The sequence below is a fragment of the Leptonychotes weddellii genome, chromosome 4 (assembly GCF_054177405.1).
Source record: "Leptonychotes weddellii isolate Sample4059 chromosome 4, ASM5417740v2, whole genome shotgun sequence".
Lineage (NCBI taxonomy): Eukaryota > Metazoa > Chordata > Mammalia > Carnivora > Phocidae > Leptonychotes > Leptonychotes weddellii.
This window is the reverse complement of record NC_138372.1, coordinates 26,029,591-26,047,335: the sequence shown is the minus strand read 5'-3', so window position 1 is coordinate 26,047,335 and position 17,745 is coordinate 26,029,591. Positions and strand designations below refer to the sequence as shown.

The window sequence follows — 17,745 nt, the reverse complement described above, 5'->3', positions numbered from 1 at the left end:
ACCGGCCTCTGCCCCCTTGGTGAAATCACCAGGCTCTTTCATACTTGCTCTGCTCCTACTGTTCCTCTGCCCGGTCCATCTGCCTCTACTCACTCTTCAAGGAACAGCTTGCTCCTGGTCATTTTCATTCTTACGCACTGTGTACTTCCCACAACAGAGCAGTCATCACCCTTCTGGTTATTGATTTATTTATTTGATCCTCTCCCCCTTTAGTCTCTGAGCAACACAGGGAGACAACGAACTTATCCATTCTTAGGTTCCCCCCACACTAAGATAGCAGTGAACCTCCCTAGGAGAGCCAGAAAAATCAGTCCCCTGAAAGCACCCTGTTTCCTCCTTTCCCAGCTCTTATGACAAAATTGGCACCTCAAAGGCAGGGAGCTTGTTTGCTTAGACCAGCACTGTCTTCCCAGTGCTTAGAATGGTATGCAGTGACTGCCAAAGATGGGGGCTTTCTTCCCACCCATTCAGTATCTGGGCCCCGCGCTGGGCCCTGGACAACACATCCCCTGAAGGCCGTGCCGTCCAGTCGGGGGACCAACATGGAAGCAGTGACGAAGGTCGAACCAGTCAGTGTGGTGTATGGGGAGGGTCTACCTGGCCACACCTGGGTTGCAGGTGTGAACTGCAGAGAAGTCCCACTCCCTCTGAACCTCCCTTTCCTCCTTAGTAACATAGTGAGAATCTAATATTTAGGGATGTTGACTAAACAGGAGGATGCTCATAAAGCCTTTGGCCCAGGACATGGTGCATGAGAAGGATCGAGTACTTTGTCACCATTAATAAGAGGAATAGGCATAAAGATGTGGGCGTGGCTGAGAAAGCGTCTGATGGGGCTAAACCACACATTGCGGAGAGAGGTTTAGCGGGAGATAAAGTGGGTGCAACGATAGATGGGGCCAGGTTTATGAAGACATTTGAAAATCAGAACAAAAACCGGGGCCCTGAGCCTTGGGCAGGTGGAAGCTACGGAGGGCGTGAGGCAGAGCACCAGCACTACTGAGTTCGGGCTTTGGGGTCCACGGGGCAGATGCAAGGAGGGGCAGATACAAGGACGAGAGAGGGGAGGGGAGGGGAGGGAGACCTGGGGAGGCTGGTGCCCTGGTGTAGGGCTTGAGGTGGCAGGTGGCACCAGACATAGCCGTGACAGACCCCAGAGTCATCTGGGGGCCGCAGGGTGAGGAGGGGCTTGGGGTGGGAGTTGAAGACGCCCCTGAAGGACACTGATGCCCTTCCCTGAGATGGGAAGCCCAGCAGAAGAGCAGGATTGGGGAGAAAATGCTGTATTAGATTTCAGCGATGTCGGCTTAGTGCAGTCGTGGAGGGCCTGAAGGTACCTCACAGGACAGAGAGCCTTACCCCGACAGAAGACCGCTCCTCATCCACAGCCCAGAGGCTACCAGCCTCTCAGCAAATGTGACACGTGTTTGGGATCAGTGTGGAACACCCCTCTCCTGGGTGAGGACGATAGGCAGCCCACCCTGGCATGAACATGGAAGGGGGCATTTACTTGATCTTTTTTGGCAAACGAGTCCACCGTTTTATTCTCATGGCCTAATTCCCTCTGCTTGGAAATACTTGAAGTTTGTTGTTGCTGTTAATTATAACCTTATAAGGCAATGAAAGAATGAGTGGGAAATGACTGAACCCATAGTGTAGAATGAGAACCGCACACAATTTCCTCAATAGTTAAACATCCATCTAGCACCACGAAGCTACAGACTTAAGCACCCTGTAGGCGATGGTGTTAACCTTTCTCAGATGAGGCTTGGGGAGGAGATTCCAGCTTGGCTCTGAGCTAGATGCTCTATTTTATCACCTGTGAGCTATTTGCCATCTGAGGCTCCTGACTCAAACCAGAGCAGAGCATTAAGTTCTGGATCTGCAGCAGCTGTATGATTTTGGACAAATCGCGGACTTCTCTGGGCATCCATTTTCTCCTCTGAAAAAAACAAAGTGAGAATAAGAGAAGAATCCCTGTCATGGGGTTGTTGTGAGGATTAAGTGAGCTAATGAGTGGAGAAGGCGGAGAACACAGGCTCAGGAGCCGTTAGTGATTCTCCTTCCAGTTAGTACAGCTCCTGAACTGCTTTTCCTCCCCCAGCTAATCCACACCAGATGGTTATGCAGGAACTTCTGTCTCTGCAATTGTTCAAAGTGCGGGGTTTCGTCGATGGTGTCTTTAAACCTTTATTTTTAAAATTCAAGCCCATTTTCTCCAAGACTGCTGACGGTCCATGCAGATTTCAAGTTTGCAACTTTGCTCCCCTTCTCGAAGGCACCTGCTGTCCTGCCTGTTCTAAACTGCCTTGGGCTTTCAGAGTGGCTGTGACCAGAGGGGATGATGCATCTTTCTGGCTTTTGGCAAGAAGTGCCCAGCTTTCTGATGCGGGTGCTCCTATCTGCCGTCTCCCGCACCACTTCAAAGCCCCAGATTACATTCTGACTTTGTGTGGTGTCCCCTTCTGCCACCTGAGGCAGCAGCCCTCGTTGAAAGCCTCTGTCCACGTGTCACCTCCCTGGGGTGTTGTTGGTCAGTCACATGATGCTTGCTTATACTTGTAAGTTTCACAGACATTCAGTTACAGCTGATATTTATCAAGTGCCTACTCTGTGGCAGGCACTGGAGAGGATGTGAGAAACCAGCTCCCTAGGCTCAAAGAGCTGACGTTCTTGTGGTAGCTGACGATCAACTAGATGACAAATTCTGGAGACCATTTCAACTTGCATTAAGAGCTTTGGGAAAATAAACAAGGTAGAGGTCCCCTTACCCTTGCAGTGCTGTATAGCAGTGCCTGACACACGGGAGGTGCTCCCTGAGTGTTGGATGAAAGGAAGGGAGGAGTAGCTGAGCGTCTCTATCAGCAGAGTCGGTGGGGAGCAAGGTCACTTGGATTTTCTTTGTGCGAGCCTGGGATTTCTTTGTACAAGCCTAGAGCTTGTGAAAGATGCAAGCAGCCTCATTCGCTAATGATCATAATTAAGCCAGAATCTCTTATTTCAGCCCCTCGGGGAGAGAGGCACAAAGCATGGAGCTGATGAGTTGGCCCCCTGTGCTTCTCTCCCTGCTGTGTCCCTGCCCGGGTGAGATGTGTGCCCACACCTGCCCAGGTACGCTTGCACACAGCCACATGCTGACGGGCCTGGCAGGGTAGTCGCACCTCGAAGCTCTGTTAAAACAACCAGTCACTAGTGTCCCAGAATCAATCCAGGAAGAAACAAAATGTGTCACACGGGGGCCCTGGTGTTAAGTAGATCCAAAACCTTCAGTGTCATACTTTGTCATGCTTTCTTCATTCTTTCTGTGTGTCTGTGGGGCTCGCAGCTGGGGACCAAGTATGTGGGGCAGACTGAGATGTGAAGGCTCGGGCTCTGGGCCTCAAATAGCTCACACCTCAGAAGGGGGGAAAAAAGGACCACTTTTGCCCAAAGCCCTGTAACGCAGCGATTCCCAAAGTGTGTTTTCAGTGAGATGCTCTGGCAAAAAAGGTTTCCACGGCTGTCAAGTAAGTTTGGGGAATGTTGCTTACGCTACCCCATCTCCGAGCCTGCACATGAGCAGAATAAATGCCCAGAAAAGTCCTGCAGAGAAGGAATCTACTTGACCTCGTTGAACTTCTAGTTTCCCAAACATACGGGAGACTCTAGCCTCCCCGCACGCGGATGGCAGTTTCCTGATATCACTGAAATAGCAGGGATAAAATCTGCCTTCCAACCAGGCCTGAAGTGCCCATCCTCCACCCAGTGCACACAGTAGCTGGAGCTAGAACCTGGGCAGGGGGAGGACGCCTGGGTGGCTCAGTCGGTTAAGCGTCTGCCTTCAGCTCAGGTCATGATCCCAGGGTCCTGGGATCGAGTCCCGCATCGGGCTCCTTGCTCCGCAGGGAGCCTGCTTCTCCCTCTGCCTCTGCCTCTCTCTCTCTATCTCTCATGAATAAAAAAAAAAAAAAAAAAAAAAAAATCTTTAAAAAAAAAAGAACCTGGGCAGGGGGAGAGAGAGAGGATGAAAGGAAGTCCAGGCTCTCACGCTGTCCACGCATCCTGGGGCTGTTGCCTGCCCCCCGCCCCACACCTGCCGTGAGCAGGGAGCTATTGGAGGGATCGGAGGGACACCAGGGCAAAGCGGTGCTGTACCATCTACTTCCAGGAGGCCAGAGGAAAGTCACCAGCCAAGAGCGCAGAGGAGGTCAGGGTCTGTGAGCCCGAAGTGGACCTGGAATTGCTCTGGCAGCATTCAGGTAGAGTTTGGGGTGGGGTGGGGGGGCTATAGGGTAGGTGGGCTGAGGGCAGACAACTTCAGTGGATTCGGACCGATGATGAAGTGTACTGGTATTTTCAGCATCTGCGGGTCCTCCCTTTGAGAGCTCCTACCTGGGAGAGGTGTGCCCAGGAGGCCCAGCAGGGAGAGCTCGTCCCAGAGTCTGGGGCCTGGCACGTGCGTGTGTGCGTGTGTGTGAGCTAATGAAAACAGCATGCGCTCTTGCGGCACCCGGCCCCTGTCACTCCGCCCGTGCTGTCAGAGAAGAAACAAAACAAAACAGAGAAGTGGAAGTTGATTCTATAATTAGTGCAGTTTCTTCACTGTTCATTCAGGATCTCCAGAGATCAATTAGCTTGCTTTTAAGCTAAAAGGCATCTGAATAAGTATTTAACCTGCGTAGCAATTGATATTTAAAACAGATGAGGATGGGAGTAATAATGCAGAACGGGCTGCTCCTGTCTCCTCCACTGATTTTCCGGCTTCCGTGCCTCCGGCCCCTCACCTCTGCCCACTCCACATCCTGGCCTTCTGAGGGCTGGGCTGTGCGTGGGCAGGCTGGCACTGAGGGGCTGCTGGAGGCAGGTCTGTTGTTCACATGCTGACACCGTGGAGCAGGTGGCCCGGGGGTGGGGCGATGAGCCCCAGTTAAGGCTGGCCCGCCCCCAGCGCGGGGGAGAGCCGGGTCCTCTCTCTCCTGCCACCAGCCATGCTGCCAGGCACATGGCGCCTCGCCCTCCAGGCCGGGGGCAGGGGGCTGCAAGCGTGCTTCCTGAGAACACCTCAGCGGAAGCTTCCTCGTCTAGTAAGAGCCAGCCGCTGCGAGGCTGGGGTGGGGGCACCTTGGAAACTGCGGGAGCCGGTTTCCTCCTGGCTGAGCATCTTTTGGCAGGTGGTCTGAGGATATTTGTGTGCTTTTTGTTTTGTCACTGGCATTAACATCCTGAACTGGAATTAGCTTTTTAGAACAACCTGTATGTGTGTGTGTGTGTGTGTGTGATGTGCATTGATAAATGCATTTATTTAACAAATGGGTCTTGACATCTTCTCTGTGCTAGATAGTGTGTTGGGCACTGCAGGAGGGAAAGAAATGCCAGGATGGCTAAGGTGTGTCCCCACCTTCCTGATGACCACAGCCTAATGGGGGAGGGGGGCACCCGATGCATCATAACACGTGTGAGCCTACAGAGGATGAATTCAGAGCTCAGGGAAGATGTCTTCGTCAGGGACCCCAAAAGCAGACCCGACAAGGGTTCTGGTTCTGGGGGTGATCCCAGGCAGGTGGTGCTGGACAGGGAAGCGAGTCAGGGAGGGAGGAAAGGCAGTGAAGGTGTGCCCGCCAGTGGGCTACACTGCAGATGTCTGGGGCTCCGCCCCACTGGGCTCTTTGAGGAACTGTAGATCATACCCCAGAATTGTGCCTCCAGGGGGCAAGGAAATGAGTTCACCCATCTACTCCCTTCCTCCTGGGCAGAGGTTCTGCGGAGTTCCTAACTCCCTGGCTCTTGTGGCCTGTGCTGGCCATGCCTGCACCATTGCCAGAGAATGTTCTAGATACAGAAAGCCCAGGCCATGCAGGGGACGTGTCTAAGGGTGGGCCCTGGGTGAGACTGGGGCATAAGGACGGTGTCTGCGACACAGGCTGAGAAGAGAAGTGCGGGAGCCGGGTTTGGAGGGATGGAAGAGAGGACGAAGGAAAGCGGATGCAGGTGGAGGAAAAGCATGCTTGAAGGGACAGGCGTGGATGGGCCAGTGAGCACTGCCATGTGGGTGGGGGACGTGTTGTGTAGAGGAGCTGAGGCTGGGGGAGGTCGGGCTGGACCAGGAAGGGTCAGCAGAAGGCTGGTCCTTCTGCAGTGGGCATGGGTGCGTGACAGTGGGCTGCGTCATGGCTCTGCCCCTCTAGGAGGTGGGCCAGCCCCGCCAGTGTCTCAAGGATTCTAGATCTTCATTCCTTCAGCCCTCTGGCAAGGACACTCACTCCTGGCTGCGCCCCTCTGCAGCAGCCCCCTTGCCAGCCCTGTCCCCAGCAGCCCTAGGTCCTGCTCCTCTGCCTGATGACAGCCCATTGGTCATCAGGCTCTCTGGGCAGCACTGGAGCCTCCAGCCATCCTCCCGACACGGTCGATTCTGCAATATTTGACTTGCATGTCCCTGAGTTGTACAGACAAAGCTCCACATATCACCAGATCAATTAAAACAACTGCCACCAGGCCCCAGAACTCAATCAGGAGCCCCTCCCCTGGGGCCCCACGGGATCTGCTGCTTCTCTGGATGCCCTGTCTCTGGGAAGTGCTCCCCAGCTTCCTTGGCACCTCTTACCCCTCTCAAGGGCTTACAGTGGGCCTTAGATGATTTTTGCCATTTAGGCCTCAAAATAGCTCTGTGTTATAAGTGCTGTTAATATCCCCATTTTTAGAAGATGACACGGAGACACAGAGGAGGGAGGGGACCTGTCCAAAGTCACACAGCTGGGAAGCGCTGGGGTCCACTGAAACCAGCCATCTGGCTATAGTGCCCACATGCCTGACTATACTTCTGTCCTCATCCGGACCCTGTCCCACACCCTGTCCCAGACCCCACGTCCCTTCAGCCCCTCCTTATTGACAAGTTCTCCCCTCCTGCCTGGATCCCACTCGCCCACCCTCCAGTCCTGCCCAGGATGTCTGCCCAGGGCCAGTCTCCCCACTCACCGCTAGCTGCTGCACTCCCTTCACAGCTCAGATCTCGAGCAGGTCAGATGCCTCCTCCTCCATGAAGACCTCCATGGCACTCTTCTGAGTCGCACCAGCTTTCTGACCATTCTTACCACATGGAGAATTTTTAGCCATGTAGTGTTTTTATTTGTGCCCCTCCTATCATGTCCTTTTTCAAGCTGTGAGCTCCTGAAGGGCTGGGAGAATGCCCAGGCGCTGGCTGACTCACGCAGTGACCAGCACAGAGCTGTGTTCCCAGCTGTAGCCAATAAACTGCTTGGGGAATGAATGAATGAATGAACGAACACGAGGGAGACAAACCTACTCCTTGCCCCCTCTCTTTGCCCACGACCTCAGAAAGCCCATCCTTGGGCCTTTTCTGCTAGGCACTGCTTGCCTTCTACAAACTACATATTATGCCCAGCGGGGAAAGCGAGCCAACTTGTCCCCCGACTCCTCCTCCTGCTGAGACAACAGCATACAGAGGCCCAAAAGCAAGTTCAGAGGCACCGTCAGGGTCCGCCAAGGGCTGGCTAAGGTACAGTAGAGAGCAGAGCCTGGTTCTTCCAACCCACAGGCTGCACAGAGCCGCAGGGGCCCTGGCAGGGAGAAGGGAGAACCTAATCAGAACAGACAGGGAGGCGGGCCCGGGAAGAGGCTGTTAGCAACAATCGCGCTGATCAGCGTCTCAATTAATCTCCACGACACCTTGGAAACTTCAGAAAAAGAACAAAGCGGACCAGGAAAGATAGAGCAGACTCAAGCCCCGGAGGACAGACAGTGCCTGGGCCTAGTGCTGGGAACGTGTGTGTCTCCTGGGACTCCGCCGCCAGACAGAGCAGGGAGGCAAGCTCAGGCCCCGCCAAGTCTCCCAGGCTCCCTGCGCTCAGGGCTGAGCTGCTTCAGCCAGGTCCAAATTCAGGAGGACAAAGTTGGTCAAGAGAAAGGGAAATCTCAACAGACTCTAGAGCAGCCCTAGACAGTCATGAGGTCGTGGGCTTAAGCAAAGGGACTCAGCTGTCTACTGTCATCTGCCCTAAGACCTGTGCCTCTGGGTGTCTCTAGGGCCACCTGACCAGAGGGAATATGTGCTGGGGGGAGGGGGTGCCGCCAGGGTCCTTGCCCTTAATGTTGTAGGGATGAGGCCTGGCAGGGCAGCCGTGACCATCCTGCCTCCTGTTTTTTGAGGTCACACACAGGCTGCCAAAGCAGGTTCACCCGGGAGGCAGGGAAATTCCACCATTGGGGCACATTTCCAGAGACAGAAAAAGCAATTTTTAAAATATGGGCACTTAGGGCACCTGGGTGGCTCAGTCGGTTAGGGGTCTGACTCTTCTTGATCTCTGCTCAGACCTAATTCTCAGAATCGTGAGTTCGGGCCCCAGGCTGGGCTCCGCACTGCGCATGGTACCTACTTAAAAAAAAATGGGCATTTTGGGGGCGCCTGGGTGGCTCAGTTGTTAATCGCCTGCCTTCGGCTCGGGTCATGATCCCAGGGTCCTGGGATCAAGCCCCTCATCGGGCTCCCTGTGCCATGGGAAGCCTGCTTCTCCCTCTCCCACTGCCCCTGCTTGTGTTCCCTCTCTTGCTGTGTCTCTGTTAAATAAATAAAATCTAAAAAAAAAAAAAAATGGACATTTTTGCTTAGGGTATTCAGAATGTTTCTCAAAACATATAATAGCACATCATCATAGAGGGTGCAAGAAGGAGGTTGGTTCTGGCTGGCACAGCTAATTCAATCCCTCCTTCCCCAACCCCTGGCCCTCAGTTTCACTCTGTGGATCAGGGGAGGTTTGAGCTAGTGGTTTTTGCACTGTGCTTGGTGGAACCCTGAGGGCTACCAGAGCCTTCTCAATGACCATGGTATCAAGTCTTTAAGTACCCAGATGGTGGAAATAGGCTTGGGCAGTGGTGTGCTAATTAAACACACTTTCCAGGGGAAAAAAGCCCTAATTTGTAGCATCTGCTTATTTCCGTGGTGTAAATACTCTCACCGTGGCTGATTTCAAGCTGCCAGCTCACTTTGAAAATTCCTGAAAATTTCACAATTGGCTCTAAAGAGCTGGCTTTGCTTGCAGAAGGGAATCTACTACATAGTAGTTATAACAGCATCCTGAACCTCCCTGGGCCTCAGTTTTCTCTTATGTGAAATGGGACAATAATACTTTCTACCTAATGGGGTTGTAGAGGTTCTTTGAGTATTCAGTGAAGAGTGTGGAAAACACTCATCATCATCCCTGACACATCAGTTATTTATTATTATTATTATTATTAGTTTTACCCAGTGGGTTTCCACTCAAGATTTTGTTTGAAGAAAATGTTCCAGTTCCAGCTGTGTTCCACCCCTGCTTACATCTTCTGGGACCTAACTCTCCCTCCCTCCCTCCCTCCCTCTCTCTCTCTCTCTCACACACACACACACACACACCCCACCCCAGTTCCTCTGCATCCCTGGTGTCTCTGCTCCATTTTATTAAAGCAGAAAGCGGTGACAATTATTTTCATAATGAACTGGCTCTTCAAATTACTGCCAATTACACTATGCAATCATGATTAAGATTATGCATTAATCAACGGTGCCAACCTACTTATTAGCCTCTTATAAATAACGATCATGAGGAATGTATGGGAAGGGAGAAAACGGAGAGGAGCCAATTGAGTGGGGGAACCGCCTCTAAGTGGGGCGGGATGCTCTCTCCAGAAGCCAAGACCCAAAGCAGCCTTTCTTCCATGAATCAGTACCCTAGCCCATCAGACCCTGAGCTTCCAAAGCTCCTTGATCTGTACAGGCCTCCAACACAAAAGGGAAAGGGGTCAAGAGGATCCAGTAGGGAGAAGGTAGAAGAACCCTTGACAGTTTATCAATTGATGAGGTTCAGTGCCCCCTTTTCCTTCCTTCAAAAGCATGAAAAGGTAGAGTGTGATTGATATTTCCACTAGAGTAATGCCGCCCCCATCTTAGGTCAGGTCTCCCAGATGCAGAGCCTAAGGCAGGGATTGAGATGCATGAAGTTGCAGAGGGGAAGAGAGTTCTTTAGGAAAGCCCTGTCAGGGAATAAGCAAAACAGGGTAGAGACAGGGACAGGGTAGGCAAAGATGCCGCCTTGGGTAACAACGTGGAGGTGCTAGGGGGGCTCTGGAGCATGCATGCACCACAGAGTTATCCCCACCCTGAAGCCAGGGGACCACCCTTTTGAGCCCCAGTGTGCATGAATTTTCAGTGGCTGCAGACTGCCCCCAGGGTCGAGGTGAGTGGAGTAACCTTCTGGGCAAGGTGGCTCCCTTCAACTGAGAACAATTCTCTAGAGAAAAGGGCAGCCTATGTATGGAAGATTCAGACCCAGTTCTGCTGCATCCAGAACCCACTCTCTGAACCTCTGTTATACCCAAATATTTGTTGCTGGGGTGTCCCAAGACATTCAAACGTTTGGGGTCACCTGGCCCTTGACATGTTCAAGTAGAATGATGCCTGCCCGTCCTTGCACCAGGTTTGGGGGTGGGGGGGGCAGCCTCTTCCCGGCAGTATCTCTAAGAATGCTCCTGGGTTTCCAGTTTCTCTGAATCTCTGCTTATTCCAACTTGTCTTCTCTCATCCCACCTCCTGCACCTCTTGTCTTCTTTCTGCCCCAGTTCACCCTGTGCTGGGCACTGCCCGCCTGCCTTCACTTTCCCCAAAGAGCACAAGCTGGTGTCCATTTTCTGTGGCTGACTTTACTCAGCATCAGGTCTCCTGTAAGGAAGGGAGGTGACAGCACCGTGCAGTCTCACTGGAAAGTAAGCACCCAGCACCACTGTGCTAACTCGGCCCCTTCCTGCCGTGGAGGATTTCGTACCGGCCTCATCCACCTTTGGCCATGAGTCATAGTCTCCTTTCTCCCTTTTTGGGTTTCTGTCCTACCTATTGCCTTCCTCTTAAGCCCTTCTCCCATCCTCCTCATTCAAAATTCAACATCAGGTCTTTGTATCCTTTGCACAGCAAGTTAGTACTATCAGAGTCTTATCTTCTCCATCCTGGCCCTATGTGACTTTTCCCTTTAAGATAGAGGCTGCCCTTCCCCTAGAAGAGGGGATGAACTACAGCCCACTGGCCCAATCCAGCCAGCCCCCTGTTTTAGTAAGTAAAGTTTTATTGAAACACAGCTGTACCTGTTTGCATACCTACTGTCTATCGCTTTCACGTTATGATGGAAGAGTTGAGTAAACCCATCTGGTCCACAAAGCAAAAAATATTTACTATCTGATCCTTTACAGAAAGTTTGTTGACCCCTGCCCTAGAACGTAGAAGTTTAAAATTCATTTTGTGCTTCTAAATGGCATTCTTTTAAGAATTGCCATGAATTGGGGCGCCTAGGTGGCTCAGTCGTTAAGCGTCTGCCTTCGGCTCAGGTCATGATCCCAGGGTCCTGGGATCGAGCCCCGCATCAATCTCCCTTCTCCGCGGGAAGCCTGCTTCTCCTTCTCCCACTCCCCCTGCTTGTGTTCCCTCTCTCACTGTTTCTCTCTTTGTCAAATAAACAAATAAAATCTTAAAAAAGAATTGCCATGAATTACTCATCACGTGACATGCGTTTTGTTACATTGTTTTCTTTCTTCCTCGTAATGGTCAACCCTTGGAAGTATGTGCCCCATTTTGTAGATGGAGAAACTGAGTCTCAGATCGAGTAACTTCCCCCAGTGGAAAGAGCTAGGGTTTGGACTGAGGCATAACCGTCCCCAGAGTCTGAGTTGGGAACCTTTCCGCTTTTGCGTCCAAAAGCTGAGCTCCACACATTGGCAGGTTATTGTCTGCTTATTGTCACCCGAGCGTTCCTGGAGGGCAGAAGCCTGGTGCTAACTTCTCTTGATGGGCTAGAACTCAGTGGCAGGTTGGCGTGTGGCAGAGATCGGTCGGTGTCTGTGGAACTGAATGGCATATCGCCTGGGCTGGGATCTCAGTGCCTGAGATGTGTCACCACCCTCGTGAACAATCAGCCCCTCTCCTTTCTGCCCCACCTGCCAAGATGTGAGAGGCGGGGAAGGAGTGAAGCCCTAGGAAAGGGCTCCTTGTCCCCTGACCTTTGACCCTCATTTAGGCTGGGGATCTATAATGACTAGACTTCTTCCCAGGCTCCCTTAGATAATTTTTTTCATTTTTACATTTTAAAATAATAAAAAGAATGTGTGTTTATTGTAAGTAACCTGGAAAAATCAAGATAATACAAGGAGCAAGCTAAAAGTATCCATAAACCCCTTCTATCGAGAGATACTCATTGGTCAAATGTTGGTACAAATCTTAAGTCTTTTTTCTATAAATATAGATAATGTACTTTTAGTTTGATAAATAGATTTCAAACTGTAATATAATTTTGTTGCTTTGGTGGGGTGGAGAACGAGCATTTTCTATATCATTAAGTATTCCTTAAGAGCATTTTTTTTAAAGCTTTTTTCCATATTACCAAAGCTCTTGCTCAGTGTAGAGGACTTCAGGAAAAAGCACTAAGCAAAGCAATCCATTATCATTTTACTTTCTAGAAAGAACCTCTGTTAACATTTTGGTGTATGCTCTTCTGGTATGTCCTTTTTGATTTTAATTGGAATTGCATTAAATTTATAAATTAATTTGAGGAGAACTGACATCTTTACAATACTGAGCCTTCTCTTCCAGGAGAAAGTTATGTCTCTCCATTTATTCAAGCCTTCTTTTATGTCCTCCAGTAAAGTTTTGTAGTTTCCTTGGTATAAGAATTGCACATTTATTGTAAAGTATTTTATGTTTTCGTTGTTGCCTTTGTGAATATGGTCTTTTTCCTTATAATCACTGTTAGAGGAATGCTGTATGTTTTTCTGTATTTGTATGCTGGCTCCTTGATGAGCTGTCTGGATTCTGCTATGTTTCCATCTGATTCTCTTGAGTTGTTAAGAAAACAGTAATGAGCGTCTGCAAATAATATTGCATCTCCTTTCTAATTGCACTACCATGATTTGTTCATTTTGTCTTATTTATACAATGATTTTAAAGAATATTTTATTACAGAGGATGTCTGCCATATCCACTTAGGGAGAATGGTATAATGGAGCCCTGTGTACCCACCATCTGGCCCCAGTGACCAGTAACCCATGACCTTTCCTGCCCTATCCATACCCACTTCACACCCACCCCTCCCCTATGATTTTGAAGCAAATCCCAGATACCATGTCCTGCCATCCTATACCCTGACTCTTAATGCCTGCAAGTTTTGCCATATGGGTGGCTTTTAATATATCGAATAATCTCCTACTTTGGGACATTAAATTGTTTCTATTTTTTCAATATTATGTCAAGAATATCCTTCTATGTAAATGTGTTTATGTATCTCTAACTTATTCTAAATTTATATCCTTAGAAATGCTAAATCCCAGCATTAAATTAAAATCCCTAGAATTACTGGATCATATGGTATTTTGATCATTTATTTTCCTTTAAACACATACACACCATCACAGGATGGCTTTTCTGATTAGAAATATAACACATGTTCACTGCAGAACTTTTGGAAAATACGGAAAAACACAAAGAAGGAAATTAAAGTCACCCATAATCCTGCCACTCAGAGAGAAGCCCTCTTGACATTTTGGGATGCATTCTTCTCGTCTTGTTTTATGCGTGCGCCCAGCATGTGTATGTACCCCCACACAGACTCACATGTGTACACACTACGTGTTACAGATTGTGAACCTGCTGGAGGACAGGTGGGGGGCAGATTGATTTGTTCACTTTTTAAAATACTCACTTGGAAAAAAAATTTTTTTCAAAATGGTGCAAACAACCCAAATACCCATTAACTTGGTGATGAATGGGTAAATAAAATGTGGTACATTGGTAGAAAGTATTATTATTTATCAGTAAAAAGGAATGAAGCACTGCTATGTGCTACAACATGAATAAGGCTCAAAAATATGCTAAGCGAAGGGAGCCAAATGCAGAAGACCACCTACTGCATGATTCCGTTTATAAGAAATGTCCAGAAAAGATAAATCTCTAGAGACGGAAAGTAAATTAGTAGTTGCCTGGGGCTGGGGCTGCAAACAGTGATTGACTGTAAACAGGCTCGTGGGATCTCACTGAGGTGATGGGAATGTTCAGAATTGTGATGATGCTCACACAATTCCATAAATTTACCCCCAAATCACTGTACACTTAAGATGTATTTTGTGGAATTTCTTAATGTAAATAATACCTCTATGAAGTTGGTTTTTTAAAAGAGTAAAGAAAGTAAACATAAAGCTTCACTTGGAAAATAAAGAAAAGTGCAAAGAACAAAATAAATCTACCACATAGGACTGTTCGCTTATGCTGTTTTGAAACACCTCCTATTTTTCCGTCAATATTAAAGATTCCTCCTTATCTTCCTTCTGTTCTCCCTCTTCTAACGTGGAATCGCACTGCAACTCCCAACTTTATAACCTTTGCTTTTCACTTAAAAATATGTCTTGGGTATTTCCCAAATCATTAAATTTTTGCTACTGCATGGAAATATATAGGTTATTACAGTTTATTGACTCTTTCTCTGGTGTTGGACATCCCTAGATCCTCTTCCCCATACATGACTGGTATGTCCACCATTGCTGTCAGAGTCAATTCCCAGAAACTGAAGTATTGAGTCAAGGAGAAGTATTGAGTCAAAGACCTAAGCATTTTTAAGGCTTTTGGTATTTTCTGATGGCCACCAGGAAAGCGAGGTATACCAGTTGCCACTTCCACCAACAGTTAAGCAAGCGTCTGTTTCCAAACGCCCTTAGCATGCATTGCTGGTATAGTGGTGAGCATAGCTGCCTTCCAAAGGCCCTCAGCAAAGCTGAGTGTTATAAGTTATTTTATGTTTGCCAGTGGGATGGGCAAGACGTGGTGAATCTCTGTTGGTTGAAATGGAGTTTATTTGGTTTTTAGTGAAGACACACATTTCTTCATATGTTAATAACTCCTTTGTATTATTTTTTTCTTTAGTGACATGCCCATGCTTGCCCTTTGCACATTTTTCTTTTGGAATATTTGTCTTTTTTGTAGACTTTTAAGTGTTTATTTTTATAAAATAAGAACATCAACTTTTATACTGCCAAATATGTTACAAATATTTTTCCAAGTTTGATGTTTGCCATTTAATTGTTCATGGTAGTTTTGATATATTATTTCTTGATATATATTATTTCTGTGGAGTTATCAGCATCTCTCCTATGGTTTCTGACTTTATTATAATGCCTGGAGAGACCTCCGCCACCTCAATATTGTGTAATATTCACCTACATCTTCTTTTTTGGTACTTTTATACTGTTTTCTTTCTTCCTTCCTTCCCTTACTTTCTTGCTATTTAATCTTTAATACATTTGGAACTTATTTTGATATATGGCTAAAGATGGGAATCTAACTTAAATTTTTTCCAAATGATTGAATAATTGTCTCAGCACAATTAATGAATAATTTATATTTTACCTACTGATTGGAAACAGCCACCTTTGTTATGTCTTAAATACTTATCTTTACTTGAATCTCTTTCTGGGGGCTTTTCATCTCATCCCATTGATCTGTCTGTATTTTCATATGCCATTAGGACATGTTTTTAATTATTTTGGCTTTTATGATACGTTTTAAATCCGGCAGTGCAGATCACCTGTCATCTCTTTAGGCTGCTATCTCCTGGTTAGTCTTCCTGATGCATTTTAGAGTCATCTTGTCCAGTAAAAGAAAAACCCTTCTGTGATTCTGATTGGAATTGCATTAAACTGAAAAACTAATTTGGAATAAACTGACACCTCTATTCTTGAGCCTAACTGTCGTGGAACATGCCATGTCTCCTCATTGTAATCTGCTGTTACATCTCTCCCTTGTAGTGTTTTTGTCATTTTTAATGCTGAAATTGCATACTTCTTATTTGTTTTCTTATTCTTTATGTAATATTTTTGTTGATCATAGAAAGGAGATCTTTTGCCATTAAGTTTTCTTACTGGTTGTTGCTGATATAAAGAAATGGTATTAATTTGTGCTAACTGGTCATTTAATTCAACCCTCCTGCTCCTGCTACTTCTTAACTAGTTTTTGTGCCTGGGGATTAAGGGTTTGCAGGAAAACATTTATATCATTTGCAAGAATTATTTTTTCTTTCCAAGAGGTGTGTCTCTAAATTCTTTTTCTTATTTTGTTGGTTAATGGTGTGGTATAAATCTTTACCCCTCCTTTATCTCTTCAATGAGAATGTCTCTAGTGTTCACCATTAGTGTGATATTGAAGGCAGATTTGAGCTAAAGATGCTTCAAGGCAGTAACTTTTCTGGTACTAGTTTATTAAGCATTCTTAACAGCAGTAGATATTGGATTTTATCAAATGCCTTTCTACATCTTGTGAGTTGATCATATGTTATTTTTTTCCTTTGAACTATTGATGGAATGGAATGGAATGGAATGATATTCATAGATTTATGTTGAACCACCCTTTCTTTTTATTGAATATAACTGTACCTGGTCATGGTATGTTATCCTTGTAATAGTCTAATAGATTCTACTTCCAGCACTCTATTGAGAATTTTCATAGCAATATTAATAAGTTGGTCATTTTATTTGGCTCTGTTTGTCAGTCTGGGGTGTCAGTCTCTGTTGCTGGCTGAGTGAAATGAACTAGGAGGATCTTCGTATTTCTTATGCTCTCGCACAATTTCCATGCATGGAATTATCTAAGAGAGTATTGAATATTTTGGGGAGAAAAGTCTTGTCCATAAATCCTTCTGAGCCAAGGAACTTTGTTAGCATGCCCTCCCCCTTCCCCAGCACACACGATTTTACCCATCTGTTGCAGGAGGAATCTTTGAGTATGTGGATGGCCCCAACGCCCAGGTCATGAATGCTGAGGAACATGCTTTTCGATTTTCTGCCAACATCATCAACAGGAACAGGACTCTGCTGCCCAACACAACCTTGACCTATGACATCCAGAGGATTCACTTTCATGACAGCTTCGAGGCCACCAAGAAGGGTGAGTGTGCAGCCTTGATTGATATCTTCCAGGGGTGGGGACAGAGGGAGCTGCGTTTGCTGTCCAGGGTCCTGAAAATGGGCCCCAGCTCTTGGTGGGCTCGAGGCTTAGAGCCTATGCCGCCTGGTTTGGGGACCTGCCTCATTTCCAGTTCAGTGTAGGCTGTGTCATCCCCCAGGTTGTCCATCAGGAATTTCTAGGCCACTGGCAGGTACCGTGAGGGAATGAGGGGCCATGGGAGGAGGTGGACAATGAGGCCCGAGATGGGGTTGGGGAGGTAGCAATGTAGAGGTCAGCTCATATCCCCAACACCTTTGAACTGAAGCTGGCACTTTCAAACTTGTTTTTCTTTCATTGAAATCCTACCCAGAGTATCAGTAATTAAAATATGCAACATTTAGTTGCCATAAAAAGACTTACTAAAAAACAATGAAGCTGCTTCTATGGTTACCATAATTTGACCCCAGAGGCTATGGATGACACTGGAAGTTTGACATTAGCCTCAGCATTCAATACATTTCCATATTTTGTTTTAGCTGCACAATAACAGGAAAATTATAAGTTATAAAAATCAGCTTTAGTAAATCCAGTCAGTTTTCCCCACACCTGGATTTAAAAAAATAAAACAAAACAGAAGTTGGGTTGCATCCTTCTTTATTAGTGACACATTTACAATAAGCTCCAATGACTGCACAGAAAGGACTGGAGAACTTTATTCCAAAATCCTCAGGGAGAAAAAAAAAGCAACTTGTCAATACCTGAATGAGCTGCCAGTTTCTAGGGTGGCTTATAGCCCGTTTGAGTATACGCAT

General features: G+C 47.4%; 1 protein-coding gene across 3 annotated transcripts in view; it reads left to right on the top strand.

Moving 5' to 3' along the window:
- The window catches only part of GRIK3 (glutamate ionotropic receptor kainate type subunit 3), a 219,308-nt gene that overhangs the window by 111,056 nt on the left and 90,507 nt on the right, over window positions 1-17,745 (top strand). For all 3 annotated transcript variants that reach the window (XM_081818103.1, XM_081818101.1, XM_081818102.1), the window contains exon 2: window positions 16,757-16,933. In XM_081818103.1, coding sequence (XP_081674229.1) covers window positions 16,798-16,933 — 136 coding nt within the window. In that variant the 5' untranslated portion in view covers window positions 16,757-16,797. The remainder of the gene's footprint in view (window positions 1-16,756; window positions 16,934-17,745) is intronic.